Source organism: Naumovozyma dairenensis, chromosome 2 (assembly GCF_000227115.2).
Source record: "Naumovozyma dairenensis CBS 421 chromosome 2, complete genome".
NCBI lineage: Eukaryota > Fungi > Ascomycota > Saccharomycetes > Saccharomycetales > Saccharomycetaceae > Naumovozyma > Naumovozyma dairenensis.
The window spans coordinates 829,570-844,522 of NC_016480.1; the positions used below are offsets into that span (position 1 = coordinate 829,570).

General features: G+C 33.5%; 6 protein-coding genes across 6 annotated transcripts; 3 read left to right on the top strand and 3 right to left on the bottom strand.

Moving 5' to 3' along the window:
* Window positions 1–2,415: 2,415 nt before the first annotated feature.
* Window positions 2,416–3,867, top strand: QRI1 (UDP-N-acetylglucosamine diphosphorylase; the record flags this gene model as incomplete). The annotated part of the gene is made up of 1 exon (XM_003668554.1): window positions 2,416–3,867. The coding sequence occupies one exon, from the start codon at window positions 2,416–2,418 to the stop codon at window positions 3,865–3,867; it is 1,452 nt and encodes a 483-aa protein (XP_003668602.1).
* Window positions 3,868–4,148: 281 nt separating this feature from the next.
* NDAI0B03260 (LisH domain-containing protein) lies at window positions 4,149–6,668 on the bottom strand (the record flags this gene model as incomplete). The annotated part of the gene is made up of 1 exon (XM_003668555.1): window positions 4,149–6,668. The coding sequence occupies one exon, from the start codon at window positions 6,666–6,668 to the stop codon at window positions 4,149–4,151; it is 2,520 nt and encodes an 839-aa protein (XP_003668603.1).
* A 1,248-nt stretch (window positions 6,669–7,916) lies between these two features.
* On the top strand, window positions 7,917–9,167 carry QRI7 (putative N(6)-L-threonylcarbamoyladenine synthase; the record flags this gene model as incomplete). Its single annotated transcript, XM_003668556.1, has 1 exon — window positions 7,917–9,167. One exon carries the CDS (start codon window positions 7,917–7,919, stop codon window positions 9,165–9,167), a length of 1,251 nt encoding a protein of 416 aa, XP_003668604.1.
* Window positions 9,168–9,255: 88 nt separating this feature from the next.
* On the bottom strand, window positions 9,256–10,590 carry NSE4 (Smc5-Smc6 complex subunit NSE4; the record flags this gene model as incomplete). Its single annotated transcript, XM_003668557.1, has 1 exon — window positions 9,256–10,590. The coding sequence occupies one exon, from the start codon at window positions 10,588–10,590 to the stop codon at window positions 9,256–9,258; it is 1,335 nt and encodes a 444-aa protein (XP_003668605.1).
* Window positions 10,591–11,595: 1,005 nt separating this feature from the next.
* PHO2 (Pho2p) lies at window positions 11,596–13,383 on the top strand (the record flags this gene model as incomplete). Its single annotated transcript, XM_003668558.1, has 1 exon — window positions 11,596–13,383. One exon carries the CDS (start codon window positions 11,596–11,598, stop codon window positions 13,381–13,383), a length of 1,788 nt encoding a protein of 595 aa, XP_003668606.1.
* Window positions 13,384–13,709: 326 nt separating this feature from the next.
* On the bottom strand, window positions 13,710–14,858 carry MSS2 (Mss2p; the record flags this gene model as incomplete). The annotated part of the gene is made up of 1 exon (XM_003668559.1): window positions 13,710–14,858. The coding sequence occupies one exon, from the start codon at window positions 14,856–14,858 to the stop codon at window positions 13,710–13,712; it is 1,149 nt and encodes a 382-aa protein (XP_003668607.1).
* Between the last annotated feature and the right edge of the window lie 95 nt (window positions 14,859–14,953).

Here is a 14,953-nt window from a genome sequence, read left to right on the forward strand (position 1 = left end):
GTGTATATAAGAAGGAAGATGCTGACAAAAAATTAGTAAGTTGAACCAGCTTTCTTAGCTAACACAACTGGTTTCTTTTCTTTTTTATTTCCTCATTATCCTCCCATCGACGTTTAGGAAACTTTTAACTATATACTTATACTGCAGGACACGTACTTATAGAATATGCAACAAATTCAAATTGATACCCCAGGAGAATATAGTGACGGAATGGTTTCCCGTGATGATATCAACAAGATTAAAAAATAAACCGTTTGGATCATCTCATTGTGCTGGGAGTGCTTATTGGAATTTTCTTCTATTTGATATCGGTGGTTCTCTTCTCTTATATCTTAGTAAGGAGTGTCCTCTTCGGGAGAAGATATTTGTTCCATTGGTTATGAGTACGGATTTAATTTTTCTCATCAAATTTTCTAAAGAAATCATATCCGTTTTAGGGTCAATTGTTACCAAGGAAGAAATGATTGGGGTTTGGTATTTAATCATTTCCATATTCTCACATTGCACTATGTTTACTATCTTAGCGTTGATTAGTTTATAAACTGAATATGTTTTTACTAGGAATCTATAAAATGGCTAATCTAAGGTGTATTCACAAATTTTATTAGAAGATTACAAAGCTTCATTATTATAGTTATAAAAACTAATAAAATACATAAAATTAATGTTGAAGTGATTTAAGTTGTTCACTCGCTATAGTAGCAAAATTGTTACCTGCATGAACTTTGCGAAGAACTCCCACCGATCAATTTCATTCTTGAAAGCATCTTCGTCCTTCCATAAAATTAAAAGAGCAACAGTTAGATAAATGGTGTAAAGGGTTTCAATTATAACCCCTGTAGATGATATCACTTGACCTATTTTAATCCCAACGTTTTGGAGGACGATATAAATTATAAATCCAATTAGAAATCCATTTGTGATTAAAATTATAAGCAATTGGGCAAAGATATTTCTGCTAAAGATTATAGAAGCTATCGAAGGTTGGGAACTCAGTATGGGGGATCCCTGTGAAATATCTGCTTGAATAACATTTGTGGAATCGTTACTTCTCACCTCTGGTTGACCATTACTATATATTCTCTCCATATGGTCCAACTCCATTGTGTTGTTATCAGTTGATAATAGATTTCGTTCATTACAATTATTTCTTGACATAGTTATTATCTTCGTTCACAAATGATAATATTAAATTGAATTAATTTGATTTTATTCAACCTGATTTTATTTCAGTTCAATTCAATCTAGGTTTACTACTTTCAATTCCTGTGCTTTACATTGGAAAGAAGAGAAATCCAAATATTTGTGGTAGACAAACCTCTTAAATAACATGGGTTCTATTTCCTGACACCCAGGAGTGTCACTAATCTGGGTCACAAGGACAAAAAAAAGTTCACTAATGCAAATAAAAGATAAATCTTAGAAAAGGACATATTACAAGTAATAACGGAAAAGTAGGTAAGTAAGAGATGTTCTGTGAGAGTAGAAAGGTATTTCCCAAGACCAAAACCATAAACTTCCAGAACGTACCAAAGTAATGACCTTTCATGTTCAGGCAATAGATCTGTTTAAGAAGCAGCTTTGACACTGTGCAGTTAAGTAAAAGGTGGCTTTCATTTTGCTTGGGTCTTGCAAGTAAACTCTTCTGTATTCCATATATTCAGTACTCTTACCTCAATAAATTACTAATATCACTCATAATGATTTTGAGAAATAGTCTATACTACATATTTAACGACCTTACACTGTTTTGTCTTTACTTACAAATATATCGATTAAGAGATTCAGTCGTAAAAAGTGGACAGATAAGTAACCTTTAACTACCATCTCCTTCGACATCTGGACCACTATGTTATGTACTTAGTTCGAACAATGTAATGTTAAGACTAATACTTATACATTATATAAAAAGAGATGGAATAAACGTGTGACGCCATCTTTCAGTCGCAGATGCGTTTTCTCGTTGGTGTCTCCGTTACTGACACCAACCTGTGGATGTACAGATGTTTATAAAACTCTACGGGTACCCGCTATTGGTCTTATACGTACTTGTAGACTTCCCTTCATTGAACATTTGTACACCCGCGGAGAAACTGGCGGGTGTCTTGGCTTAGCGCCACATTTCAATTTTTCAAAATTTTGAAACTTCTCAAGAAAAAAAATGGTTCGAGAACCATTTGGCGTCTTCTTCAGTGCTCTTCAGAACAGAGGACAAAGAACAAAAGTGTCTAAATATAGTAAAACAAATCATCACCGTTATATAATTCATTGTTCATCGTCCATTGCTCTCCATTCTTCGTCATTCCATTGTTCTTTGCTATATCAACATCCAAGCTCTTATATACAAAGTAAAAATAAAATAACATTACCAAGTGCTGTCAATTGAATTTTTTTTGCATACTTACAAAACCAACCATGACACAAGATATTAAACAACTGTACATTGACGCTGGTCAAGGTCACCTCTTCAATCACTGGGATTCACTTACCTCAACCGAGCAATCTGAATTCCTATCAAGCTTACAAACAGTCGCTAACAGAATACACCCTCGTGACCTTATCACCAATTGTCAAAAAGCCATAAAACTAGCAGACACAATTTCTCATGCGTCACCAGAATCCATAAGACCACTCCCTACTGCCTCTTACGAATCCATCATAAACGCTAAAAATGACCCGATAGAATCACACGCATTAGCTACATATCGTCAATTGGGTCATCACGCTATTGAGAAAGGTGAAGTTGCTGTAATTTTAATGGCTGGCGGTCAAGGGACAAGATTGGGATCCAATGAACCCAAGGGATGTTACGATGTTGGATTACCTTCTCACAAATCATTGTTCCAAATGCAAGCTGAGAAGATTCATACTTTGCAACGGATTACTAACTCGAAACGTCCTATTCCATGGTTTATTATGACTTCGGAACCTACAAGAATGATGACTGAAAGATTCTTTGATAAGCATGGGTATTTTGGATTGACAAGGGAACAAGTACAATTTTTTAATCAGGGGACTTTACCTGCGTTGGATAGTAATGGGGAGAAGTTATTGTTGAAGGATAAAGTTCATTTGGTACAATCTCCTGATGGGAATGGTGGATTGTATCAAGGTTTGAAAGAGAATGGGATTATTGATAAGTTAATACAATTGAATGTGAAACATGTTTATGTTTATTGTGTTGACAATATTTTGTCAAAGATTGCTGATCCTGTTTTCATTGGGTTTGCTATTAAGCATGGGTTCCAATTGGCTACAAAGGCTGTGAGGAAGAGAGACCCACATGAATCCGTTGGATTGATTGCAACTAGAGATGATAAACCTTGTGTTATTGAATATTCGGAAATTTCAAAAGAATTGGCTGAGGATATCGATTCGAATGGGTTGTTAAGATTAAGAGCTGGTAATATTGTGAATCATTATTATTCTGTGGATTTGTTAAGGAAATCCTTAAATTCTTGGTGTGATATGTTACCTTATCATATTGCCAAGAAAAAAATTCCCTATTTTGATAATGATTCAATGGAATTGATGAAACCAGGTGATAAATCGAATGGGATTAAATTGGAACAATTTATATTTGATGTTTTTCCCAATGTACCGTTGGAAAAATTTGGTTGTTTAGAAGTGGAAAGATCTATTGAATTTGCACCTTTGAAAAATGGTCCCGGTTCTTCAAATGATAATCCTGAAACAAGTAAATTAGCATTTTTACAATTGGGTACAAATTGGTTAAGAGAAAATAATGCTATTATAAAAAATGATGTCTTAGTTGAAGTTTCAAATAAATTAAGTTATGATGGTGAAAATTTAGAAAAATTTAATGGCCATGTGTTTGAGAAACAAGATGTTATACTTGACGAATGATTGATTGATTCATCGTTTATTTTATATGATCAATCAACATTATGTTTTATGCTAGGGTTACGAATTTTTAATTTTTTTTGTATAATTTTTTTTTTCTATAATAATAATAATAATAATAAATATAAGTTTTTAGTTTTAATATAAATATTACAATTGTTTTCGTTATATTTCTATGTATATCATTTTTCTGTTCATATAGTCTAACTTTTGTTTTCCTATCAAGTTCGCTATACTTTTTATTTCATTTAATATCATGACACTTCTATGCGGAATAATTTTTATCATAAACCAGTATCATTATCACCAACAACATCTTTATTCTTGGCCGCACTTTCGTTTGTACCACTATTCATATTATTATTGTTCTTGTTCGGAAGTTCGTTATTATTATTATTCGTGTTGTTATTATTAGTATTTGAATTTGTAAAACCATTCTGATTATTATTATTATTACTATCAATCATGCCAAAATTGAACAATTCAGCAGCAGAAGCCATATTTGGATTATTGTTATTATTGTTATCCACTGCGGTGGTATTCATGTTATTCATCATGTCCATGTATTGCAGTTGGTGGTGTTGTTGAATTGTACTGAATTCTATGTTTGAAGTTGTTGCATTGTTTGATGCAGTAGAACTCTCCCTTGTTTCTTCCGATTGCTGTTGCTGTTGTTGTGGCGGACCATTCATATGCGATTGGTATTGCATCGGTTGTTGCTGTTGATGATGATGCTGTTGTTGTAATTGTATTCGATGTAGTAACATTTGCTGTTGCTGCTGCTGTTGCTGTTGTTGTTGCTGTTGTTGATTGGATCTTACCGTTGTCCCTGTTGATATTGGTGTACCTACTTTTGTTGTTGATGATGATGATAATTGTGTTGGTATCTGTCCTTGTTCTATCATTCCGTTCGGATGAGGATGTGGAAAAGACTGATCTGGATGCGGGCCTCGTATCATTTGTGATTGTTGTTGTTGCTGAGGATCTATGTACATGGAAGAAAAATTATTGTTATTCGGAGCATTTGCTGAGTCAGATGGGAAATGCTGTTGTGGTTGTGGTTGTGGCGGGTATGGCGTCGGCCTACCATTGAATTGTTTCTGTTGTTGTGACGGTTGCTGTTGTGGTTGGGGTTGCGATTGAGGTTGCGGTTGACGTTGTTGAGGTTGTAAAGATCCTATATTTCCATTTTGTCTTTGTAGTTGTTGTTGTTGTTGCTGCTCAGGATATCCGTTTTGCATTGCGATCATACTATTTGGGATGTTTTGGTTATTCACATTCATATCTGATCTTTGTTGTTGTTGTTGTTGTTGTTGTTGTGCTTGAGCTTGTGCTTGAGCATGTGATTGTGATTGTGGATAATTATTCATATTTGATTGCGGGATGCCATAGGATGATGGGTTCTTGTTTATTGGATGAATATTGGGATATGAATTTTCTCTTGAATCGTTTACAGGAACATAATAAATGTTATTACTATTATTATTAGTATTAGTATTAGTGTTACTATTGTTAGACATGGGGAAAGTTGCACTTGGAGGGGCTGACGCGGGTAGGTTTTGTTCTTGAGGGTTCGATAATCTTTGTGTTGTTGTTGCTGTTGTTATAGGCTGAATTGTAGAACTATTCAGTTCAGTTGCAGAATGAGGTATTCTTGTCTGTTGGTTGTTAATATTATTCATTTTTTGATAATTAGAATATGTATCATTAACATTATTACTTGAGTTCGGTAGATATTGTGCTGTTATAGGAGCTGCTGTTGAATTTCTAGGTCCTCTGCTATTGTTTATATTCATATTCATTGCCATATTCATATTTGGATGAATATTTGAAGGTGCATTAGGAGGCATATTCATGTTCATGCCCACATTCATGTTCATGTTTGGAGGCATATTCATATTCACGTTCAAAGGAATATTAGTATTGTTATTATTAGTATTGTTATTGCTAGTACTATTATTAACCCTCATTGATTTGGGACCATTTTGTTGGTATGTTTGAGGTTGAGATTGAGTTTGTTGTGGTGGAGGCATTTGATTTTGATTTCGTTGTTGCTGTTGTTGCTGTTGTTGTAGTAGTTGTGACGTTGCCATTTGATTTTGTCTATATTTTTCAGGTAAAATTGGATAAATATTCCCATAATCAGATTCATCTTTTACTAGTAATTCCGCTGGAGTATTTTCTATAAATTCATTCATTGCATAAAATGATTCCCACCATTCTAAAAGGAAAGTTTGGGGAGAATTAATTAACATGTCAGCTTTAAATAATTTGGCAGGTTGTTTAGTGGAAATTAATTTTGAAGTAGTGAATTTTTTCTTATTTAAATCACCATTTGGATTCGCTAACGCCATTGGTATTTCAGCCTCTTTAAGGAATTGAGAAGCTGCTTCATAATATCTCATTTCTAAAAGGTAGTTATATATATGAGCGTATAATAATTGTTTTGAATTACTTGCCTTTGCATCAGATACGAAGGCATTAGTATCGAATAAAAGTTCAGGATCGCTGGTCAAGTTAGTGCCAGTGCTGCTTGCGGAACTGTTACCATTATTATTGCTGCTTCTTGTGGTACCGTTACCGTTACCATCAATATTATTGGTATTATTATTAGTTGCAGTAACAGATGTATTATTATTATTGGTATTTGAACTTGTCTTCCTCATTTTATGAGGTTTCTTATTTGCTTGTGATTTAGTACTGGGAACTGAGACTGATGCAGATCTCTGAGCGGTTGAAGCGGCTGATGGTGACGATGGCCGGCGTTGCTGTTGTTGATGCTGTTCATTAGTATAATTGGACATAATGGACTAACAGTTGGCAAACCGGTATTGCGATAGTAAATGTTACCTTGTATTTTTGACAGCTTTATTGAGCAGCTTGTTATTATTATTGTTGTTCCTCACTGTGTTTGAACGTGTATTTGTTTGTTTATTCATGGGGACCCACCTAAATGTAAATGTAAATGTAAACGTAGACTACTTACTACTTACTACTTACCTAGTACTATGTGATAATAGTACACTCCCCAACGTATGTAAATCTCTAAATTCCCTTGCCACGCCAAAATGGCAATTTCGATAGCCGCGGATCCTCTCGGAGCACATACCGCGGAGCCCATAACTGCCGTCCGTGTATATAACACACTGTAAGAGAAATGAATTACTCCATCTGCCAAAAGTGGGTTTTGTAACCTTTATATTGAGTCGGCTAATATCGCAAAACTAACAAGTTAAGTGACGTCTCTTTCAAAGTTACATCAACAGAAGAATACAACGATGGCTAGACCGAAAGTGTCTCAAATACAATCAATTAAACATGTATATTGGTTCTCTTTCTTTTTATCCTGTATTTCTTCGTGTCAAGTTATATATCTTAGGCCTCAAGTAATTGAAAGAAAATTAAGGTTCCCTAAGTAAAGTAAACATAAAAGTAATAATTTTCTTTTCGTTAAACCCGATTCAAGGTTCGTCCTTGGCAGGTGACACCTTTGTAGTCTTCACCTCTGTATTTCTTTTTTTTATAACAAGATTCCAGACTGGCATTCCAACTACAAATTTCAGCTTACAGTCTAACGTAGACTTCCAGGACTGTAAAGGGTTTAACCCGACCCGGTATTCTTCCCTTCCTAAACCACCTGGTAGATACCGAATGACCAGGGAAAAAAATATTCTAGCTGTTGACTACACCAGTACTGTTCAGGAATTCATCGATCACTACAAGATCGCGAGCCAAAAAAACAAATTGGGAAACAACGAATGGACGTCTTACAAAGATGCGTTTATAAATGTTCCCTAAATAATACTCTTGCTGTTTTTGCTTACTTACCTCATTAAATAATACTTAGCGTTACTTATGCGAATATTGCCTCGTTATTAGTAGTACTTTCGGAGTTTTCGTTGAAGGGTTTTCTTTAACAGACTTATACCTACGTATACTATTTTTTTCTCGAAACATTTCAAATCTGGAAAAGAAGAAATCTACTTACCTTTTACATGGATCAGAAAGCTGAAAAGTATTCATGAAGGATCTCAGTGGAATTTTAGATCATCATGTTCACTTATCATCCCCAGTCAAGCCGCTTCCTCCTTCGATTATGTCTCAAATCTATGAAGTATAGAGTTACGATACATATACGGTCCCTGACGGCCCAATACCCTCAACTTCGTCACTATAACGTCTTAGCGATAGAAACTTCATGTGATGATACATGTCTTGCCATAATAAACAGATCATCGTCGACATCATTACCAGAAAATAACTCTACAATACGATGCAACTTGAAATCTACATTAAATAGTAAATCCGATGGTGGAATCATCCCCACGAAAGCACAAGAACATCATCAATCATCCATCTCAGATCTAATATCTGAATCATTGACGTACCTTCCAGCGAACGAGAAGATAGATTTAATCTGTACTACGAGAGGTCCAGGGATGATGGGATCACTTTCTACTGGATTGACTATGGGGAAGGGGTTATCTTTGGCTTGGAATATACGATGGTTGGTGTTCATCATATTTTGGGTACATTTATTGATTCCAAGAATGTTTGCCGATGAGGATGATGAATTGGATTTCCCATTTATTAGTTTAATCGTTAGTGGTGGTCATACATGTTTGATTTATTCTGAATCAGTTTTGAAACATGAAATTTTGGTGGATACGTTGGATATTGCATTGGGTGATTCATTGGATAAATGTGGGAGAGAAATTGGTATTAATGGGAATATGATTGGTAAAGAAATGGAAAAACTTACTAAGAGTTACACAATAGACAAGAAGAAGAACGATCAACGTATGATATTACCTAATCCTTTGAAAAGAACGAATGAATTTGCATTTTCATTTGCTCCCTTCTTAACAGCTGTAAAAACACATTTATCGTCTAACAATATTGATCCGAAAGATGTTGCGATCGATGTTCAAAAGGAGATGGCCTATGAGATTCAAGAGGCAATATTTGATCATCTTCTACTAAGAATTAAAAAATATATGATAATAAATCATAAGAGATTCAAGCATGTCAAGAATTTTATTTGTTCAGGTGGTGTGAGTGCTAATAGCAGATTACGCATAAAATTAAATAATGGATTAAATGAATTTTTCAAAAATTTCCATTATCCTCCTTTAGAATATTGTACTGATAATGCTCTTATGATTGGTTGGGCTGGAATTGAATTATATGAAAATAAAACTTATCCAAACTTGCGTAGTAATAGGAACGTTTTACCAATACGGAAATGGCCATTGAATGATTTACTTAATGTTCCAGGTTGGCAATGGGATGGAATAAAGTGACAAGATTATCTTGTAAATAAATAAAAAAGTACAATATTAGGAATGTAATCATATATTCATGTAACAATAAAAGTTAGATATATATATATCAATTGTTGTCAGAGAAGGACGGTATGAAACTTTCTGTAATACTGAATTTTTCAATTAATTTTTTCCAAGTTGGCATATCAATTTGGAAAATAATATGATTTTGATGCTTGTTTAATCTTTTCTGTTTTTCAATTTCATTATTGGCTGAATCATTTGATCTAACATTTTCTTTAATCCTTATTGAGGGGAATCCATCAGATTCATTTTCAATCAATTCCAGTCTACCTTCTTTGATTAAGAAACTTGTATAGAACAAATTTTCCACTGTTCTACAAAATGAATTTGGATCAATAATAAATTCAAACAAATTAATAGAATTATTATTATTATTTGATTGTCCTATTTTCTTTTGTAAAATTTTAAAGATTCTTTTGACTTGTTCAGGTGTTGTGGGTTCTTTTGTTTTCAAATTTTCTTGTGTAACTACTTCAGCTTTAGTCAATTTACCCACTGGTTCCACTCTTCTTTTCCTAACGATTGGAGCTCTAATTTTCTTCTCTAATGCAAATGGACCAGATAAATGATCCACAGTAATTGGCATAGAGCTGAAGTTTTCAAACAATGCACCCATTCTAAACCAATTAAATTCGTTAAATTGATCATATCGATTAAATTGTTTTAAATAATTTTTCTTCATAACATTTTGTCTCAATTTATTATTATTCCTGGTATTTGCACCATCATTATCTTCATTTTCATCATTTGTTAATTCCATACTAGAAAGAAGATTATCAGCACTACTTTCTTCTTCTTTAATTCTATTCAATTTAAAATATTCCTTCAACATATACCTTTTAAAATAATTAGTAATATCATCAATATTAATCAATGATCTCGTATCACCAAATTTCAAATTTCTCACAGAGATCTGTGCCAACTCACTAATATTTACAATAGCCTTAGCATCATGAGCGAAAAGTCCATTATTTTTAGATCCATTAACTTTTGAAAATAAACCATTCACATTATCTAAACTATTGATGACGATGTTAATATCACCAGTTCGTATTGCTTCAGCTCTATCTGTTATTAATTTATCTTCGAATTCTCTGTATTGTTGTAATGCTTCAAATTCTAGTCTGCCCATTCCAGTTGTGGCCTCAGCATCATCATCATCATTAGTATCGTTGTCAAGTAGCTTTGTTCTCTTAACGCGATGGTGCTCGTTCGATGAATGGTCTTGTGATCTCTTTGTCGTGGACATATATGAGCGGCTATATGTTTTCTTATGGGATGGGAAATATTGTTTGATTGACTGAGAAAGGTACAGGCTCACATGAGAGGAGTTGACACAACACAACACAACATAACATAACATAACATAAGATGACATTATATAACATAATATAGCATAGCGTAAGATAAAGATTGTTTAAAAGATAGTTTTTATTCTTAACATAACGCGTCAGTCTTCCCACTTGAGTTAACGCGCTCATTTTTGCTTTGATAAATTGTGCGTAGTGTGTGAAGTGTTTATTTAATGCGAGACACCCAGACACTACGACGTTGAAAGTCTCTGGGATGCCCAGGGTAACGAGAGAAGGGGTCTACTTCTTATGCGTCTTTCTATCCCATTCCCCGAGCCCTTTAAAAATAAACTCTAAACCCTATCACAGACCTTACCCGTGCAATCAACTGCGGGTGGCAAGTCACCGGCACCGCGCTGCTGGAAGAAGAAACTTTCACATGACAGGAGCCATAGAGATCTCATATCTTTCCGCTGTGGATTTGAAGGTGTCACTAATTAAAAATATACCCTCATCATATAAGAAGTTATGGGGCATTTAAAATGCTTGAAAGTGACTATTAGCAAACGGTTTAAAGCTGAAAATTCAATATGCCAACCACAACATCCGACTAACTGTGCGGTTCACCGTTGTTGTCAACAACAACATGGTGATGATGACCATGACCATCAATGCAATGTAATCTGCGGGTAACGAAAGTAAACTGCTGAAGTTGGGAAACGGAAACGGAAACGGAAACGGAAACGGAAAAGGGCAAACGTCACACAGAAAAGAATAAATCGTCTATGTGCGTACATATGCATGCACGTATACTATGTATGTATGATTCCAGCAATCATGAATGAAAAAGCAAGCTGAGAAGCTACAACGTCTACAAGAACAGAACAACAACAAAGAACAGTAACAACAACCACCTTGACTCCATATTATACCGAAACATCCTTTACAGGGACTAACACCAGACAGTCTTTCTAGAAACCCCACCTCTTCGCTACTCTCCCCTTCTATCCACCGGTATATATATATACCCACGAACAATACAAATACCAAGAAATACTCACATATATATATATATATATATATACAAAACCATGTCTGCTCCCTTTAGTACCAACGAGAATATAAATAACAACACCTCTCATGAGAATGGTTCCAATGATGATATCCGTTTAACTATGTTAAATGAGTTCATGGTGAATAATAATAACAACTTGGATAATTTTGATTTCACTATAAATACAAATACAAATACAAATACAAATACTAGTGTAACCACAACTACAAATACAAACGATAATATAATAGATGACTCAGCTAGTAACATAACAACTAACACAAACACAACCCCAAACACAAACACAAACACAAACGCTACTAAAACGAAAAGGAAAAGAGCAAAAGGAGAAACGTTAAACATATTGAAACAATATTTTGATCAAAATCCAATACCTTCATTACAAGAACGTAAAAATATATCAAAATTGACTAATATGCCAGAAAAAAATGTTAGAATTTGGTTCCAAAATAGAAGAGCAAAATTAAAAAAAAATGGAACAATACTTAACATTAAGAAACAACAACAACAACATTCAAATTCACAAAAAAATAAAAACAATAATAATAATAATAATAATAATGAAAATTCATCCTATTCAGATGATAGTAATGATAACAATAGTGAGAGTAATAGTAATAGCGATGGTAGTGCTGATGCAGAAGATGACATAAATGATGCATTCTTTGATAGAATTCCAATAGATTCAAATAAAAATTATTATTTTATAGATAGTTGTTCCATCACAGTGGGGAGTTGGAATAGAATGAAAAATGGTTCCCTACTTGAAAAAGATTATCCCATAGTAAACACATTGTCTAATTTGTCACCAATTTCCATTGATAAAATTATGGCTAATACAACAGATTTATTGATCTTAGTATCAAGGAAAAATGATGAAATAAATTACTTCTTTAGTGCATTAGCAGATGAAACTAAAATATTGTTTAGAATCTTTTTCCCATTAAGTTCAGTACAAAATTGTTCTCTAGTCTTACAAACAGATAATGATATATTACCTACAGATTTGGAAAGCATTCAGCAAGAAGAGGAAAAATTCGGTGAATTGAAATTGACTTTGACTAAATCACCCACTTTTGCTGTTTATTTCGTGGAAAATACAGATGATCAATTATCATTAAACCAATGGTCTATTTGTGAAGATTTCTCAGAGGGGAAACAAGTAACAGACGCATTCATTGGCGGTTCCAATTTACCTCATATTTTGAAAGGTTTACAAAATTCTTTGAAATTTTTGAACTCATATATTTTAGATTATAAATCAACAAAGGAAATATTACCTCCTTCAATAAACACACAATCACATTTACCGTCACAATCACAGGCTCAATCTCAACAATTACAATTACATTCTCATTCACAACAACATTATCAAGATAATAATAATAATAACCATAATAATCATATACCGCACGATACGAACGATTCCAATAATATATCGAATTCTTTCATGCCATTATCAATGGTACCATCTCCATCAACATCAAATTCATTAATATCAAATGTATTATCTCCACCAAATATTCCACAAAATGCTTTATTTTCGTTATTATTAGATGATCAGGGTACCACGTCTGGTGCCGGAGCTGTAACAACTGATACTCATAACAATAACAACAACACCACTAACCAAGAAACAAATAGTAATGATAATGAAAATAAGAACGACAACAGCAACAACAATAATAATAATAACAATAACAATGCAGGTATGGAACCATCGATACTACCGACAGATTTAGACAATGATTCACATTCATTGTTCTTCGATACATATAGTCATGACACGGGGAAATGGCTATAACAATACATATATGCATAGCATATATATACATATGACATCTTCATGTTCGTCTCATGTAGTGACATTTTGATTTTTAGATACATTTCCATCAAGTATTCCTTGGAACAATAAACATGTAACAATATATGAGGATAGAAATACATAGATATACGTACACGCATATATTTAGTCTATAGTTTTTTAGTTATATTATATTATATATTTACATGTTACTAATCTAAATATAATATTTTTCACCTCATCATATCAGACCATATCATATTAGCGATGAGCATTTACCCTTTTATTTCTCAATTAGAATATTACTATCATGAACTAATTTTATTTTATTTTGTTTGAATAAGAAATTGATCAATTAAATCCTTATAACTTTTATTGACACTTTCAAATCGTTTCAAACTTTTCAAACAATTAGAACAGGCCCCCCATTTCTTTAAGTGATAACAAGATTGGAAAAATCCAAAAAAGCATTGAATATCAAACAATTCCATACCTAATTTAAACCATTCAATAGCTTTATCATAATTTTTAAAATAATTCATCTCTAAAAACCCTAATTCTTTAAACGCTTCTTTAAAACCTTGCGTAGCACAGTTTTCAAATAACACTTTAGACTTCAAAGGTTCAGAATTTAAATAAATCTTACCCAAATAAAAATATGATTTATTACAATCTTCCAATTTGCAAATTTTAATGCATTTTAACCAATATTCTTCAGCTTTTAAAAAATTCCCTTCTTGATATTCAATTTCCCCCAATTTCTCATAAACTTGACCAATCAACAACACATTACTGTTATTATCATCATTCCCATGCAATACAGTTTGTAAAAATTTGTTATAATAACGTTTAGCTTCATTATTATCATGTCTAACAACGCATAAATCGCCAACATTTTTCAAAGTCAAAGGATGCTCAATCTCCAACAATTCCTTAACCAACTTCTTCGCATTCTTAACGTCGCCATCATTCTCACCAGAAGCATTATCCTTCAATATATTGAAACATAACATCGATATAGCGTCATTGTCACCCAATTCAGCTGCCCTTTCTAGGAGTAAATTCTCCATCTTTATAAACGACTCATTAGTCATCCGTTGGCGCTTTGAAATTTGCCTCAGAATCTTATTCATCAACATCAACTCATGTGAATCCTGAAAATCATACAGAGGCCTCAGAGAGTAGCTAGTATTTTGATACAGTTTCGTGAATTTGGGTAGTAATTCATGGTAGGTCTTATCACTGTCTATTTCGAATAATATCTTATTGATGAATCGCTTAGAAGGGAAGAGTTCATTAAAGGGTCGGAGTTGCTTTGTAGGGGTTGTAGTGAGATTTCTTCGAAGAATTATGGACCATTTATTCATGCTTTTCTGTCTTGTCTCGTCTCTTCTCTCAGTATCCAGTTTCTTGTCTTCTCTATATAAATTAGGTGGAATGTCTCTGTTATAATTCCATCTCGGAGTTGCTACCATAGATAAGTAGATTATTACATGGATGGCGACACTGACTACATACAGACAAATTTTATTTGAATAGAATATTTCAAATGGGTATATGGGACTTTCGA